The following is a 15,780-nucleotide window of genomic DNA, read 5'->3' on the forward strand; positions in this document are numbered from 1 at the left end:
TACGGCGGAAAGTATGTTGACACCTTTTCAAGCGGAATAGCTTTTTCGAAATTGGCCCAAATCACTTGAATCTTTTTTAGATGTTACACCGACTAGTTTGCTAGAGAATGACTAAACAAATGTTTTTTTAGATTGCAATTTTTCATCTGATCTTATGAGGATAATTTAAAAAATGCGTTTTGTAGATTTCGATAACCGATATGCATACTGAAAATTGCATAAAAATCGGTCGATGTTGCAATGAGCTACAAACGTTTCGAGATGATCGCTCAAGGGCGAAATTCCCTGGCAAGGTCGAAAATCTGCGACTTTCACCCTCGAACTCTCATCTTGAAACGTTTCTAGCTCGTTGCAACGTTGACCGTTGCAATTTTCAGTATGCATGTAAGTTAGCGAAATCAACAAAACGCATTTTTTAAATGATCAGGCTATTCTAATCATTTTTTAAATTGTAGATTTGCATTTTTTGAATGATCAGGCATTTTAGATGATTTTGGCTCAGATAAAAAAGTTGTAAAATCATAATTTCTTCATTTCTTTTATCATTCCAACCAATTGCAATCTAAAAAAATGTTTAGTCATTCTCTAGCAAACTAGTTGGTCTAACATCGAAAAAAGATTCAAGTCATTTGGACCAATTTTCAAAAAGTTATTCCGCCGCGACTGTACGTCGAATGCAGGCCAAACTGAGAGAAAGAATTACATTTTTATTCGATAAGAAATTAACAATTGAAAATAAAATTAACAATTAAAAACGCGCTTAACTGGTTGAGCTGGGATTTTCCTAAGCGCGTCAGAGCGATGCGTTCTGCGATTTGCTTTAAAGTGAGAAAATTGCCATTGTTCACGATTTTCGATTGAAAATCGCGCTGTTAATCGTTTACAACTCGTAAACGAAGTAACCAATACCGCCGAAATTTTCAATACAGGCTCAGATAAAAAAGCTGAAAAAACCAACTTTTACCATTTCTCTCACGATTCCGAACAATTCAAATTTTTGTGTCAAAAATGTTTTACATCCAATAAACCAATCCTTCTAACTTCTCGAAAACGCTAAAGTTATTTGGACAAATTTGAAAAAAGTTATGCCATTTCAAATAGTGTGTAATCAGTTTTGCTCGTTACTGTATATTCGTCAAACTTGGGTCATAAAGTGATCGCATGCGTCTCGCAACATTACGCGACGCGTTTACCAGCGAAGAGAGCGTCGACAGAGCTTTCGATAATCGACTGCTAAGCTTAGGTCAACTCTCCGCTTCCACAATAAAATTATAGATTCAATTTGACTCTCTTCGCTAATACCGATGCACTCGTACCCCTTCGTCGGTTAACCCTTTTAGTGCCGGAGGCCGATATATCGGCCCGCACCTTGTAGCGCTTTACTATTCGCATTGCCAGAGAACACAATCTCAAAATAAATTCATAATACGTTATAAATGGTCTAATTTCATTACGAGAGAATTACAATAAATAGTTTTTTCGGTTTAACTTTCCCTTATATTATAAGTGTATAAACACTTACTTGTTTCGGATGAGATAATCCGTCCGGCGTCTACCATGTACCTTGGAGTTATTCGTTATGTTTGTTGTGCAATATTATTTATTAGGACCTTGAATAAGTTCTCGCTGTTCCTTCAAAAATGGCAGTAGCAGTACCCCGTTCGTGGAATTTCGAATGGTAACACACATGCAAGGCAGTAGTGTATCTAACCTTAAATTTTAGTGTATGGTAGTTCACTTTAGTGTAAACAAAGTAATTTTTTCTTACTTCTGAAAATGTCTACTTTTGTGCCAAATAAAGTGTATTTGCGGGGAATTTTATTGCACTACTTTATTCAAAAGAAATCTGCAGCTGAAGCACATAGAATTCTTGTTGAGACTTATGGTGACAATGCTTTGTCGGATACGACATGCAGAGACTGGTTTCGACGCTTCAAAAATAATGATTTTGAACTTGAGATGTCAGACGCTAGCAGAACTTGGAAAAGCATTACAAGTGGATGAGTCAACTGTTTCATAACGTTTAAAAGTTTTAGGAATGATCCAGAAGCAAGGACATTGGGTAAAAGCTTTTATTTTGTAAAAGAAACAGCGAGAACTTATTCAAGGTCCTAATATTTTCTTACAAAATATATTGGAAATGCAAAGTATATACTTTGTAATAAACGGTCTATATAAAGTTACGATAAAAAGATGACTTTTCGTATGTACAATTAAATTTTGGAAGAGAGAACTCAATATTTCTCTTCTTTACGATCACTTATACCTTTGTTATTTCTGTAATTTTCAATGAATATAGAAAAATTAGCGTCACTGGTTTTATTCTCTATTTCGTCCTTGATATACTTGCTTTTTGAATTATGTAAATATTGCTCTTTTCGTTAGGTTTTCACGAGCCTTTTTCCGAACCCTAGTAAAATTGTGAAATTCGGCCGGTTATCTTCGCGTAGGCGCCTCTTTTTCGCCCGGCACCGAAAGGGTTAAATCGCCCGGCGTCGAGCACTCCGCGACAAACCCGAGACGGGGCCCGCGAAGATCGATGAAACAGTTCGACAACCTGGCGACGCTTTCGAAAGACGCGTCTCTCGAGGCCAACGATATTTTATTGGGTCGATGCCACGGGCGGCTCGGGCGAAAAGCCCGTGAAAGCACCGTTTGTTCAACCTCCGTTTTAGGTTCTCGAAAAATTTCGATTCTGTCGGGTATCTGTTCCGATCCGTTGGGAACGAAGGACAGAACGAAAAGCCTTCTTCGAGCGCTCCGAGAGCGGCAGCACCCGCTCTCGAACGAGAACCAATGGTCTTCTTCTTTTCTTTTCTTTTCTCTTTTTTTTTTTTTTTTCGGCGAACGTAACTGGCCTCGTTCGGCGCGACAAGCGTGGCGCGCGTCATCCTGTTCTAAACGCGTCGGTGAAATCTATTCTCACGTACGATTCGCGCGCGTTCGTCGCTGCCGGATACTCGCGCGTCAACGCTCGAACCGACAAAAAGTAGCGGTCGACAACGCCGACCGTTGTGCACGAGAGCAGAAGCAGAGGCAGAAGCAGCGATAACGGTGTTAAAACAGCCGTTCGGCGATTTTTCTTTTTTCTTTTTCAGCCAACACAATGTCCGTGGACAAGGAGGAATTGGTTCAGCGCGCGAAGCTCGCCGAACAGGCGGAAAGGTACGATGATATGGCAGCCGCGATGAAGGCGGTCACCGAAACGGGAGTCGAGTTGTCGAACGAAGAGAGGAATCTGCTGTCGGTAGCGTACAAGAATGTCGTCGGCGCGAGACGTAGCTCGTGGCGGGTAATATCCTCCATCGAGCAAAAGACGGAGGGATCCGAGCGCAAACAGCAGATGGCCAAGGAGTACCGGGAAAAGGTTGAAAAGGAGCTACGCGAGATCTGTTACGACGTGTTGGTAAGAACTATGATTAACCCTGTTCCGATCATCGCCCACGCGCGACATTCACCCTCTAGATCAGTTTCCATTTCAGACGTCGAAAGATAGAACGATCGCGTCACAGGTCGATCAGAATGTCTGGATCCGTTTACGACCGAAACGACCGATCGTTTCGACAGAAGTTTTCACAGAGCGTGACACAGTCACCGGAGGGAGCTTATTAATAAACCTAAATGACCGATTCATGCCGGCTTCCTTTTCAAAGGACCGCTGCCAACGCTCTTCGAGATGCATGTAGTCCGAAGCACGGTTTTTCATGTCTCTTGAAGGTCATTAACCTCTGCTTTGGCACACATGGGAGAAGGTGTGCCCCATTTTGTCGACACACAAAAGCTGTCTTTCAACTCGTTCTCGGTCCCGATGTTAACACGTTCCACAGTGACAATATACCAAACGGATCGAGGCTTTTTAAACGCTAGCCCTGCGGATTTTACGCGGTTACCACTTTTACCTCAAACCTAATAGGGGAAAGTCTCTGCATCAAGATCCGGAATCTATTAGGTTGGCAAGAAAGTAATTTCGGTATTTTTACGTGAAATAAAATCCATTTTTTTTTTTATCAAAGCAATGAACTTTAATCAATAAAATATTTTCCATCTTGTTCTAGGATCAAAAGCCATCTTTCTGGTAGCTTCATAATTCCGTGCTCATAAAACTTCTGATCCTTTTCGGTGAAAAACTGATCCAACTGCGATTTCAGATCATCATCATTAGTGAATGTTTTACCATTCAAAGAGTTTTGTAAACTACGGAATAAATGATGTGACATCACTTCCCAACCAAGCTCCGATAACTTTTCACGTGTTACCAAAGATGTGTTTGGCCTAGCGTTATCATGGTGGAACACGATTCCTTTGCGATTTGCCAATTCTGGCCGTTTTTCTTTGATTGCTATGTCCAGTTTTGATAGTTGTCGATAATAAACATCTGAATTGATGGTTTGGTTCCTTGGAAGCAGCTCAAATTACACAATACCTTTGTAATCCCACCAAATTGACAACATGATCTTCTTTTGATGCAATTCAGCTTTCGGCGTGGTTTTGGGCTGATTCGTCACGCTTCGACCATGATCGTTTTCGAGCTGTGTTATTGCAAACAACCCATTTCTCATCACCAGTGACGACTCGCTTCAGAAAAGGGTCGATTTCATTTCGTTTGAGATGCATATCGCATATGTTGATGCGTCGCGTTAACCGAATTTCTTTCAATTCGTGTGGAACCCAAATATCGAGCTTCTTAACGATTCCGAGACTTTTTAAACGATATTCTATAGTTGTACGCGAGACATTTAACCTGTTTGCAATCTCTCGGACAGTTATATGACGATCCGATTTAATAATGGCTTTCATTTGGTCGTCATCAACTTCAAATGGTCGACCAGAACGTTGGTCGCCTTTAACTGAGAAATTTCCAGAACGGAATTTTTTAAACCAATTCTTGCACGTGCGTTCTGTTAAGCTATCCACACCATAAACTTCACATATATCTTTGTGAGCCTCGGCAGCTTTTTTACCTCTACGGAAATAAAAACGCAATATGTGCCTATAATGTTCGTTTTTGCACTCCATGTTCAAATTGACACAGAACTAACAATCTTGATCAAAATTACGTGCAATTTGCTTCAAAAGTAACCTAAAAGATGCAGTTATGAAATGCCAGAAAGAAAACAAACTCAACGTTAACAGAAATCAATCGAACGAAACATAAAGCCATCTATTAGTGAAAACCGTAATTACTTTCTTGCCAACCTAATATTAGGTTGGGGAAAAAGAAATCCATTACTTTTACGTGAACTTCAAGACTTTATTTAACATGTATCGGATTGTCCGATTGGGGTCAGATATGCACCGTTTTGTTCTATAATTTGTTGCCATTTTAAAGGTAGTTTCACAATGCCTCTCTCATAGAAGTCTTGGTCCCTATTGGCGAAAAACTCTAGTAAACGATGTTCGCAATCTTCTCTCGATGCCAATTTCTTATCACTAAGGAAGTTTTGCAATGCAAGAAAACGATGGTAATCGCTTGGTGCCAGGTCCGAACTATATGGTGGATGCATCAAAACTTCCCAACCAAGCTCCCGGAGTTTCTGGCGAGTCACTATAGACGTGTGTGGCCTGGCGTTGTCCTGATGGAAAACAACGCCGTTTCCTGTTGGAAAGGTCAATCGCTAGCTTCAAACGGTCCAGTTGTTGACAAAAAAAAAAAAAAAAAAAAAAAAAAATACCTGAACGGAATCGACGAAACCAAAATTGCACGTAATTGCAAATCTCAGCCGCCTGGCTTGCATTTTCGCCTTTATCAAAGAAAAAACTGTAGAATGTACCGAATTTTCTCTCTTCGTTGACTTCCATTTTTAACACCCTGTAACTCGCAACTGAATGGACCACAACAAACAAACAGCAAACAGAATTTCTTCAGTGCGAAATGTCGCCTTTCGAACGAGCATAAATCTGAAATTGTTTGATCGATACTTTACGAGATATCGATCGTTACGGTCGTCTGCCGGAAAAATAATGGATTTCTTTCTCCCCAACCTAATAGTAATCGTCCTGCGAAGGGACTCTGTTGCGGCCCCACAACGGAGTCATGATTGCACGGTTCCCGGGTGTCGCCGGCAAGTCTCGTCTTACCTGAATCGCGTACGCGTATTCGAAGAGCTGGAAGAGGCAGTGCGGAGATCGTCCTCCGGCTTGAATTTCACGCGGGTCAATTACGGGAGCGCTTTACCGGCTCGTCTTACGCGCCTCCCCATCCCTGCTCGTTCCTTTTCGTTCAGCGAACGCGAATTCCAAGTCGAGAACTCGCGCGACGAAAGCTCTTCGGGAAGCGTTCTTTACGTACTCGAAGAGACGAGCGTGTTCGCCGTCGATCATGATCCTCGTGGCCGTGGTCTTTTGTTGCGTGCGAATACCAGCGTACCGCGGGAGCAACGGGTTCGAATGTCCGGAAATAGACGGGAAGCGGAAGAGGAAACGACACGCCTCGAGCCCGGCTACGCTCGGATATATCGCGAGGCGTTTCGTTCCCGCGATCGGTTCGCGAGAGTAGCCATCGAGAACGCACTCCCATCGTAGATCGCCGACTGTTCGATACCGCTCGGAAAACCGTTGGTGATTGCGTCGTTGATGTTGCAGGAACTCCTCGACAAGTACCTGATCACCAAGGCTAGCAATGCCGAGAGCAAAGTATTCTACCTCAAGATGAAGGGCGACTACTACAGGTATCTCGCAGAAGTCGCCACCGGAGAAACCAGACACGGTACGCATATCCTCCGAATTCTTTTCAACGGATAATCGATTTAACGCGTGCTCGCTACACATTATACGTTTCGCATAAACGAAGAAAGACGACATATTCGTCTCGCCGGTTATTCAAAGTCCAAACGCGCAGCGCACGACGTTCTCGTTGGAATCGATAACTTTTCTGTTGTGTTTCATATTTTTGTAGCGAGCACCGCGCGCGCATTTCCGACATTCGTCTAATCGAGTTTTCGAAGGGACGCGTTTATACCTGTGCCCGAGAATGTTGCAAGAGGTTGACGCGCTTCTTTCTCGGAACGCAAAGGTGCACGATACTGTTGTCGTACCTGCGCGCCCCGTGAAAGAAGAACCACACAGCTGCAACGGCAGATGTTCGGCCCGAAGCGTTGTCGGTCGCATTGTTGGATTTGGATGGATTTGAAAAATTCCGTGACGCTCGTTTACGCCCGGCTTGCCCGCAGCTTCCGCCTCGGATGCTAACGGTGTCGCGGGAATTCGAGCGGACATTTTTCCAAAAAAAAAAAAAAAAAATCCCTGCACCGAGAATCTAGATATATAGCGTTCGTTTCGCTCGAAGCATTTTCTTTTATCGATCGCGCACAGCCGGTCGTTGCAGTCTACTCGATGGTAGAGACAAATTTGATAATTTTTCCACGTGATGTGTACGCATATGCAGCCGTGGTAGACGACAGCCAGAAGGCATACCAGGATGCGTTTGAAATCAGCAAGTCAAAGATGCAGCCTACTCATCCGATCAGGCTAGGTCTCGCCCTCAACTTCTCCGTTTTCTATTACGAGATCCTCAACTCACCAGACAAGGCCTGTCAGCTGGCAAAACAGGTACAATTTAATGGTGATAGATGTCGAGAGGATGCAAAAGGATACGCGGTGATGATAACGATGAGGATGAGGAGGATGATGATGGTGGTGGTGGTGGTAGCGCTGCAGTGGAGGCAAAAATTATGTGGGTCAACGGTGGAGAAACGCTTGTTTCGCAGAGATATTTTAGCTGTGTTTTTCTTCTTCCAGATAACGAATCGATGCGTCCTTATGACGAATAATGTAGCGCTGGTTAATTTGTGTTATCCGTTTGCATTGCAGCGGTTGTCGAGGACTCGCAGAAGGCGTACCAAGAAGCTTTCGACATAGCAAAGTCGAAAATGCAGCCGACGCACCCAATCAGGCTCGGTCTTGCTCTGAATTTCTCCGTTTTTTACTATGAAATTATTAATTCTCCGGCCAGGGCTTGCCACCTGGCCAAACAGGTTAGAACTTGGTTGCGCGCAAGGTTTAACGTGTTTGCGTGAGTTTTTTTTTCTCGATAACCGAACCACCACAATAACCGAGAACGATTTCTACGCGCAGACAACCGTTGCACCAAAGTCCTCTAACACAAACCAAAGAACGATTAACATTTTGTTGCGTGGCGTGACTACTACGATGATATATGCCTCCACTGTATCTGTAATATTATAGACTGAGGATTTTATGCGTTCATCAGAAAAATCGGTACCGACGTTCAATTTAGAGCAGTGAACGTACCGAACAATTTAACACTAGATTTACGGGAGCCGTCAAAATGGCGGATTCTACTATTTTTAAATTGCGAATATTGAGATTGTCAAAATGCATCCGTGAGCAATTTAACAAATTGACTTCTTTGGGTATATATTATTTAAAAAATGGCTACAAACTTTGATAGATACATTCATGTTATTTTTATAAAGTAATGTAAAATAGTCATTTCTAGTGCGCCGTAAACCTAGTGTTAAGGACACCAGTTTCGTCCACATAATTAAAGGAAGAAAACCATTTCTAGTTTCTTGACGTAGAAACTGTTTATTTCGCATAAAGATCCGCAGTCTAACAGTATATATGTATGTACGTATGACAGTCTCCTTTTGCATCGCTCTAGTTTCCGCGGCGTTGCAAATGTCTCTCTCCGCTTTTTGCATGAGATTGATTATTGGATGGATTGATTACACGGACGGCGTTTCCGAGCGTCCCGCGTTACTATGTCGACACAGAGTAGGTGTATGCTAACTAACGAGGTTTCGTTGAACCGTTGCAGGCGTTCGATGACGCGATCGCGGAGTTGGACACACTTAACGAAGACAGCTACAAAGATTCCACGCTCATCATGCAACTTCTCCGCGACAACCTCACCCTTTGGACCAGTGACACGCAGGGTGAGCCGGACGAACAACAGGAGGGTGGCGACAACTAACCTTCCTAAGCTTAAGTCCTTTCTAAACCTAATAAGAACATCCTATTCTCTATCGTCCCCCCGTCCCTCGAAGTGCTCACCAATCCATCCACCTGAGATCGATTTATCCATTTACCTGTCTCCTCTTTCGTCCCTCGCGTACCACCTCGTTTCCTCTTCTTCCTTCCTCCCCCGCCTCCTTGCACCCCCGAACCACCACCCCCCCTGCCTTCCATCCGACTATGTCCTGTCTCTCTCATTTTCCCTTCCTCTTCATTTTCCCGTGTCCTTTTCATCGATCGACCCTCCCTTTCTCTCTTACTTGTCTACCTACCTGCCTGTCCATCTTCCTATTTCCCTTCCTACCTTTCTTCCTGTCACCAGTCGTGAGACCACATCGCCCCGAGAATATCCCCTTCTCCCTTGATTTTCCTCCCCCCTCGAACACCTCGAGTACATCTTTGTCCTAAACGCGACCGCACACCGCTGCCGACGCCACCGCCACAGCTGTTACGCCCGGTTCGACATCTCGAACACGGAGGATCCCCGCGTTCTCGACCGTCTTCTCTCCTCGGTCGCCAATCGAGGAAGAGAGATGGAATGAAAGAGAGGGTGCGTGAGAGAGAAAAGGAGAGAGAGAGAGAGAGAGAGAGAGAGAGAGAGCGTGTATACGTATGGGTGTGCGTGAAAAAGGGAGAGAGAAAAAGAAAGAGAGGGAGAGAGAAAGAGTGTTTATGAGATTGTGTGAGAGGGAGAGAACGAATGCGTTCCGAAGCTGACACCGTTCTAGACGGTGCGTCCGGCTCTGTGTTGTCTGCGTACGATGATTTTCGATGGAAGAAAACGGTCGAGTCGCGCGAGAATCGTCCACTTTTCGAGCGCAAAATTTCTCCGGAAAAGAAAGAAACAGTATATCGACTCGTGTTTGTACGGAAGAATAGGAAGGAGCAAATTGTGGATGGAACAGAGGAATGGACAGGAGGAGGAAGAGTATTATTATTGTTTCGCAAACTTTGTCTCGTCGTACGACCTTGTTCGGACACGGTGAAAATTGTTCTAGAGTAAAAACTAGAGTGGCGAACCGGAAACTTCTAACGGAGACTTTGAAACGAAAGAACCGAGAGAAAAATAATCGAAAAAGAAAAATCGAATGTGTAGCGTTTGATGATGATGATGCCCGCCGTCGCCGCGCGTCGGTACGAGACACGGGATGCGAAGAATATTAACCGCGAGACACCACTGTCACTCCCAGATCTGCTCACTGTTTACCATCTTGAAAGAGCGCTGTCCGACGAACACGCGGGGAGACCCTCCCGCGCAAGCTGCTTCCTCTTCCAACCCTTTCGCCGCCGCATAGAAACGTAAACCGTAAAACGTAACGTAACATAACACATGTAATAACTGTACTCTGTTGTGCGTATACACCGTCGACTGTCGGCTGTCGGGAAAGCCGCGCGACGACAAAGAAACGGCCTCGACGGTGACGCGCCTAACCGTGCGCCTACGCCTGGCCAGAGGAAAATGAAAATCGAGAGCGAGACAAAAGATTGATAAGAGAGAAAGTTGTTTCCTCTTGCGAAACATAATGGGCGTGGGGTATCGGTTCGACCCGCTGTCGAGGACGCCGTGCAGCTTCTTTCGGTGTCGCGCGGTTTCCTCGAGAACGAGAACCGAGAACGAGAACGCGAATGCGAACGGGAGCAGGAGGGGCTCTCCCCGTCTCGTAGATGATGGCGGAGCACTCGCTCGGACAGCGTTCACCTAAAATATTTCGCTGAAATGGAGAGAAAAAAAAAACTACAGACGTTTAAGAAGAAACGAAGACAAAGGGAAAAAAGCACGCATGAAACTAACTACATTATATCCAGTTGTCATTAAATTAAATTTCACATTGTCTAGCAAGTACGATATTATTATACGAAGGGAAGAACGTAGGAGGAGAAAGGAGAGTAAAAATACATTAAGTTATTAAGTTCCAAAAAAAAAAAAGAAAAAAAAACAACAACAACATCGGTGGTGAATTACTTTTTACATACGATACTTTTTTCTCATTTCTTTGAATGCGTACAACCGTGCTCGCTCGCACGCTCTCTTCCGTTTGCGTTGCGCTGAAGAACTGGTGGGACGGCGACACGCGGGGTGTTCCACCGTGTTTATAACCACGCGATTTTACGTTTCCCTTATGCTTTGTCGAAACACCGTTCCGGAAACCGTCGACGCGCTCGGTTTTTCTTTTATACGGACACGATTCAACGGACACGCGTGTAATCGTTGTGTTAAGGTTGCGTCGCGGATTATCGCGATCGCGTGATCACGCCCTGCTACACCGAGGTGAGTGAACCGTCGTGATTTCTCTTGAATACTTTTCTGTCCTCCTCGCGTTACGGCCGTCCGTTTCCAATGCACGAACATATATATATCGAAGAGGAAAGGGAACACCGCTTTTGCGTTCTTTCGAGCAACCGATAATCTCTATTACGCACGACGATCTTCGACAAATTTCTTCCCTTTACCCGTACACATCGTTTGCTCGGATCTTTTTCGTTTTACCTCGGCCTTCATCGGGACACCAGTCGTTTCTGTCTTTCTCTCTTTCTTTCTTTCTCTGCTTGTCCCTTCCCGTCTATGTGTTTAAATCGCGCGCGCGCGCGCGCGCGCAGACGCACGCGTAACGTCGAAAATATCAGAACCAACCAGAACGATCGAAAGAAGAATTCAAAGAATTATTCTTTTCTCTTTGCGACGGTACACGCAAAGTATGCGCGCGCGTGTATGGGTGTATGCGGCGCGCGTTCTCATTCCGTGGCCATGATCGATCTCATGGAAATTGTCGATGAACTTCGTTACTCGTTGTTTTCCATGATTTCTCCATCGGTTGCACGTGATCGCCTGGCGGGCACGTGCGTCGCGTTTGAACGGACACCGATTCCTGAATTTGAACTCGTGGAGGAAACGACGCCGCTTATTCAACGCCATTTTGCGTTTTCGTTTCAATGTAATCGTTGTGATATATCGAAAGGAACTTTCTTCCGGTTTCTCGGGGGTAAAAAACGGATTGTAAAGAAACAAAGAAATGAAAAGAAACAAACAAACAAAAAAAAAAAAAAAAGAAAGAAAAGAAATAAGAAGGTTGTTCAGAGACGCGTAAAAGGTGGATCCAATTGCCTCGACCGAAACCTCGAGAGAGAGAGAAACAGAAAAATAAAAAAGAAAGGAAAAATGCAAAGGACGAGCGTAACCATTTTCGATAATGGAAATATATAAGAATCCGACGATAAATTAACATTCGACGTGTCCGAATGCAGCGGATACATTCGGTCCAGGGGCGGATTGATATGTATATATGTACGAACTAATTGCTTCTAATTATTTGAGGGCCGTGAAAAAGTCATTTTTACGTTTTTACATATAAATTCTATGTGAGAAACTTCAGCTTTCTCCGACTAAATAAAAAAAACTATTAAGACAGACTTGATTCCGATTGTTTTTATGTTTGTACACACACGCTGGCATACAAACATCCATACATACATGCATACATGCAAGAAAGCATACACGTACACGCAAGAGAGAAACACAGCCAGACACACCAGTCGACTCTTCTTCTTTTTCTACGAGATATACAAAATAAACGAATGATCAAACAGTTTCTCTACGTTTTCATTTTGCTTTCTCGTTACTAATTACTACTACTGCTACTACTCTTATTCCGATCGTTGGTCAAGTTAATCGGCTCCGAGGTCCTTGGAGATCCACCACCGTCCGCCTCTGGTTCGGTTCACGTTTCATCCTTGTGTCGTTGCTAGAACATCGATCGATTGTGTCGCACAAAATTCTTCGCCTCGTGCGGCATTCTATACGTTTTAAGCATGTGTGTAACATACGCGAAAGCTCTCGCGCCTACTTTCCACAAGAGACAGACAAAAAAAGACACACACACACACACACACACCGATACCTAAATGTGTACCACAACAATACATACTACACGGCAAAACAAGTAACGATTATCGATATTAAAAACGTGTGTGTGTGGATAAACGTGTCCCGACGTACTATACGTTCGATGTGTCCATGTGTTTTTCTGTCGTATCGCGAACGAAACAAAAAAAAAAAAAGCCAACCAAAGCGAATGACGATGTTGATGCTAATGATAATGATGATGATGATGATGATGATGATGATGAGAACGACTCTCGCGCGGGACTTTGGAGCGAATAGATTGTTGCCGAGGGGTAGTAGTCGTAAAATGATCGGACGCTCGCGCCGATTGTCCGCTTACCGACGCAAGAGAGACCAAACGAGTGAGAATGAAACGACGAAGGGCTGCGAGAACGGATCCTCGAGAGAGAGAGAGAGAGAGTCTTTGAAACGATCATAGGGATGGGCCGGCTGAGCGGGACCGGGTACCTTTTTTGCGTGCATAGTCTCCCCTAGTCGGAGAACTGCTATGGTCGCAGTTTTGTCGACAAACTCCACTCGACTCGACCAAACTAGACCCGACTCGTTCCAGTTTTCGAATGGTCTCGTTTTCGCGCAGCAGGTCCAAAACGATGTATTTATACGATCCCATCGTTCTCTCGCCAAAACCAATTATTCAATTTCCCGCCGATATTATTCCGCCCGTTTCGAATATCCAACACGCTAGACCTTCTGACGCGCGAGCGAGACGTTACGCGATGTTTGTCGACGCGATACGCCGGTTCAATAATACGAACAATATATATCGAGGTTCAATTCTTAGCAGCGGCTCGCTCGCGTTCGAACCTAACTGCGTCATTGTCCCGCTTCTTCTTTTTCTTGTTCCGTCTTCAATATTTTCGGTACCGTTCCGTAACGAACCGTTTCATAATTTACGCGTACCGCAGCGAAACTTGGGTAACATCGTCATTCATTCCAATGTGTTCCTCGGTTCATCGCGCGCCTCTCTCTCTCTCTCTCTCCCTTTCTCCATCGCTATCTCTCTCTCTCTTTCTCTTTTCTTTCTCTCTGGCCCTCACATCTCTCTTTCCATTCGAAGAAGAAGCTAGCCTCTGCATACCACTTCCACGTATCCATCTCATCCATTCAATCTCCCTAGTTTCCCCTTCCCATCTTCCGTTGTTCTATTTGTATTTATCATCAAACATCGTAATTGTAAATTATAATTATTATAAACGTTTACACGAAATAATAAATTCTGATAAAATGTCTGAAAAAAAAGAGGAAAAAAACAAACATACAGAGAGAAGAACAACTGTAGCAACCTCGGTCGCCTCGCTTTCCGCGGCGTCGCCGTGTCGCGGGCTACGCGTCGATCGCGACATTTTCGCGGAATTCGCTGAACGTGAGAGAAGGTACCGGGTCCTGAACGACGACAGCCGAACTTCGAGAAGTCGTCGAGCCTCGATGCTCTTACCCCCCTCCCCTCCCGTAATCGGCGTGTACGATTATGCGATTGGAATTCGAGCTGCGAATCGTTTCACGATACGAGCGGAGAGAGCACGATCGTCGGAATTCGCCGAGCGATTTCGTATCGGCGGCTCTCGGGCCGCATATCGATTCGGGAGAACCGATCGGGAACGAGTGTCGCACAAGGGAACGAGTCGGAAGCCATAACGGATCAGAATGTTGCGGTGGACTTTTCGAGATTGTCTACCTAATGTATACAAGTTCTGTAGATATTATACACGCGCATGCGAAGTGCCGCGTATGGTGCGTGCCTTTACGGACGAGAAGGGCCTACCTCTCCACCCTATCCCCTAAAGGTCGCCGCACACGAGACAGCCAAGGTGCCGAAGTTGTTTGGGCGCCTAAAATCGTCTCCCATAAGTGTCTTTGCACATCTTTGTCTGTGCCTTTCTCTCTAGACATTTTACGTCTTAAATAAGTAAGTAGTCAATTCAAAATGCATACCACCGTGCTTGTACATGCCTTTGCTACGTCTGTCTGGAGCCTTTTTTTTCGATACGAACACTAATTCGCCCGAAATTAAGAGAATCTCTGCAGTATACGTATGTGAACTTGCAAGGGTGAAAATCTTGACAAATTGACGCTTCAATATTGCAACGAGCAGTTTGAAAGTGGTCACTTGTGTTTCCCAAAAGTCCAATCTACGTCTGTATGGAGCCCAAATTGCGAATTTCTACCTCATCGTCGAGTAATTTGTAATATTCCGCAGAAAGCTCGCTTCCCGAAGCAGGTATGACGTCACAAGATGGCTGCCGCAGAGAGATTCTCTTAATTTCGAGAGATCTAGCGTTCGTATCGAAGAAAAGGCTCTAGACAGACGTAGCAAAGACATGTACAAGCACGGTGGTATGCATTTTTAATTGATTACTTACTTATTTAAGACGTAAAATGTCTAGAAAACAAGGCAACCCCTGTTCTTGAATCTACCAAACAACTTCGGCATCTTGTCTGTCTTGTGTGCGGCGACCTTGATCCGTCTATCCGTCTATCCATCTACCGTGCTATTAATCGTGCTACGTTTTTTGCACAATTTATACTCGTAGCTAGAGTACGAAGACAGTTCGCAAAAATCTGTAAGAATTTTGACAACGTTCAGGCTTTTCGCGTCGCCTGAGGCTTTAATCGAACGGGCAAAATGCTGCACACCTTTCGCGGTGTACCATCGAGATCCTACGGAAGACGAAGACCAACATCCGGAGCATGACTGAGAGACGCGCGTTTCACCAATTGGATGCGTTGTCTGTGTGCGATCGTTCATGCTACTTTGTTCGTATACCTGCATACAGGCTGTCCCGCGCAACTGGAACAGGCTGTATCTCCTAAACGGAAGAAACAGTTTTAGGTCAAAGTTGAATGGTATAGGACGATGTTGCACCGTGTACAAATAACTGTATGCTCTTTTGAGCATCGGTGCA

The 15,780-nt window shown here is 44.6% G+C and overlaps 1 protein-coding gene across 3 annotated transcripts in view; it reads left to right on the top strand.

Moving 5' to 3' along the window:
- The window catches only part of 14-3-3zeta (tyrosine 3-monooxygenase/tryptophan 5-monooxygenase activation protein zeta), a 34,987-nt gene extending 22,602 nt beyond the window's left edge, over nucleotides 1–12,385 (top strand). For 2 of the 3 annotated variants that reach the window (XM_076806403.1, XM_076806402.1), the window contains exons 2-5: nucleotides 3,099–3,406; nucleotides 6,583–6,706; nucleotides 7,385–7,548; nucleotides 8,780–12,385. In XM_076806403.1, coding sequence (XP_076662518.1) covers nucleotides 3,107–3,406; nucleotides 6,583–6,706; nucleotides 7,385–7,548; nucleotides 8,780–8,935 — 744 coding nt within the window. In that variant the 5' untranslated portion in view covers nucleotides 3,099–3,106 and the 3' untranslated portion in view covers nucleotides 8,936–12,385. Of the gene's footprint in view, nucleotides 1–3,080; nucleotides 3,407–6,582; nucleotides 6,707–7,384; nucleotides 7,549–7,809; nucleotides 7,974–8,779 lie in introns of those variants that run through there. The other variant, XM_076806400.1, reaches the window with a different exon arrangement.
- The last annotated feature ends 3,395 nt before the right edge of the window (nucleotides 12,386–15,780 follow it).

Source organism: Halictus rubicundus, chromosome 2 (genome assembly GCF_050948215.1).
Source record: "Halictus rubicundus isolate RS-2024b chromosome 2, iyHalRubi1_principal, whole genome shotgun sequence".
NCBI classification, from domain to species: Eukaryota; Metazoa; Arthropoda; class Insecta; order Hymenoptera; family Halictidae; genus Halictus; species Halictus rubicundus.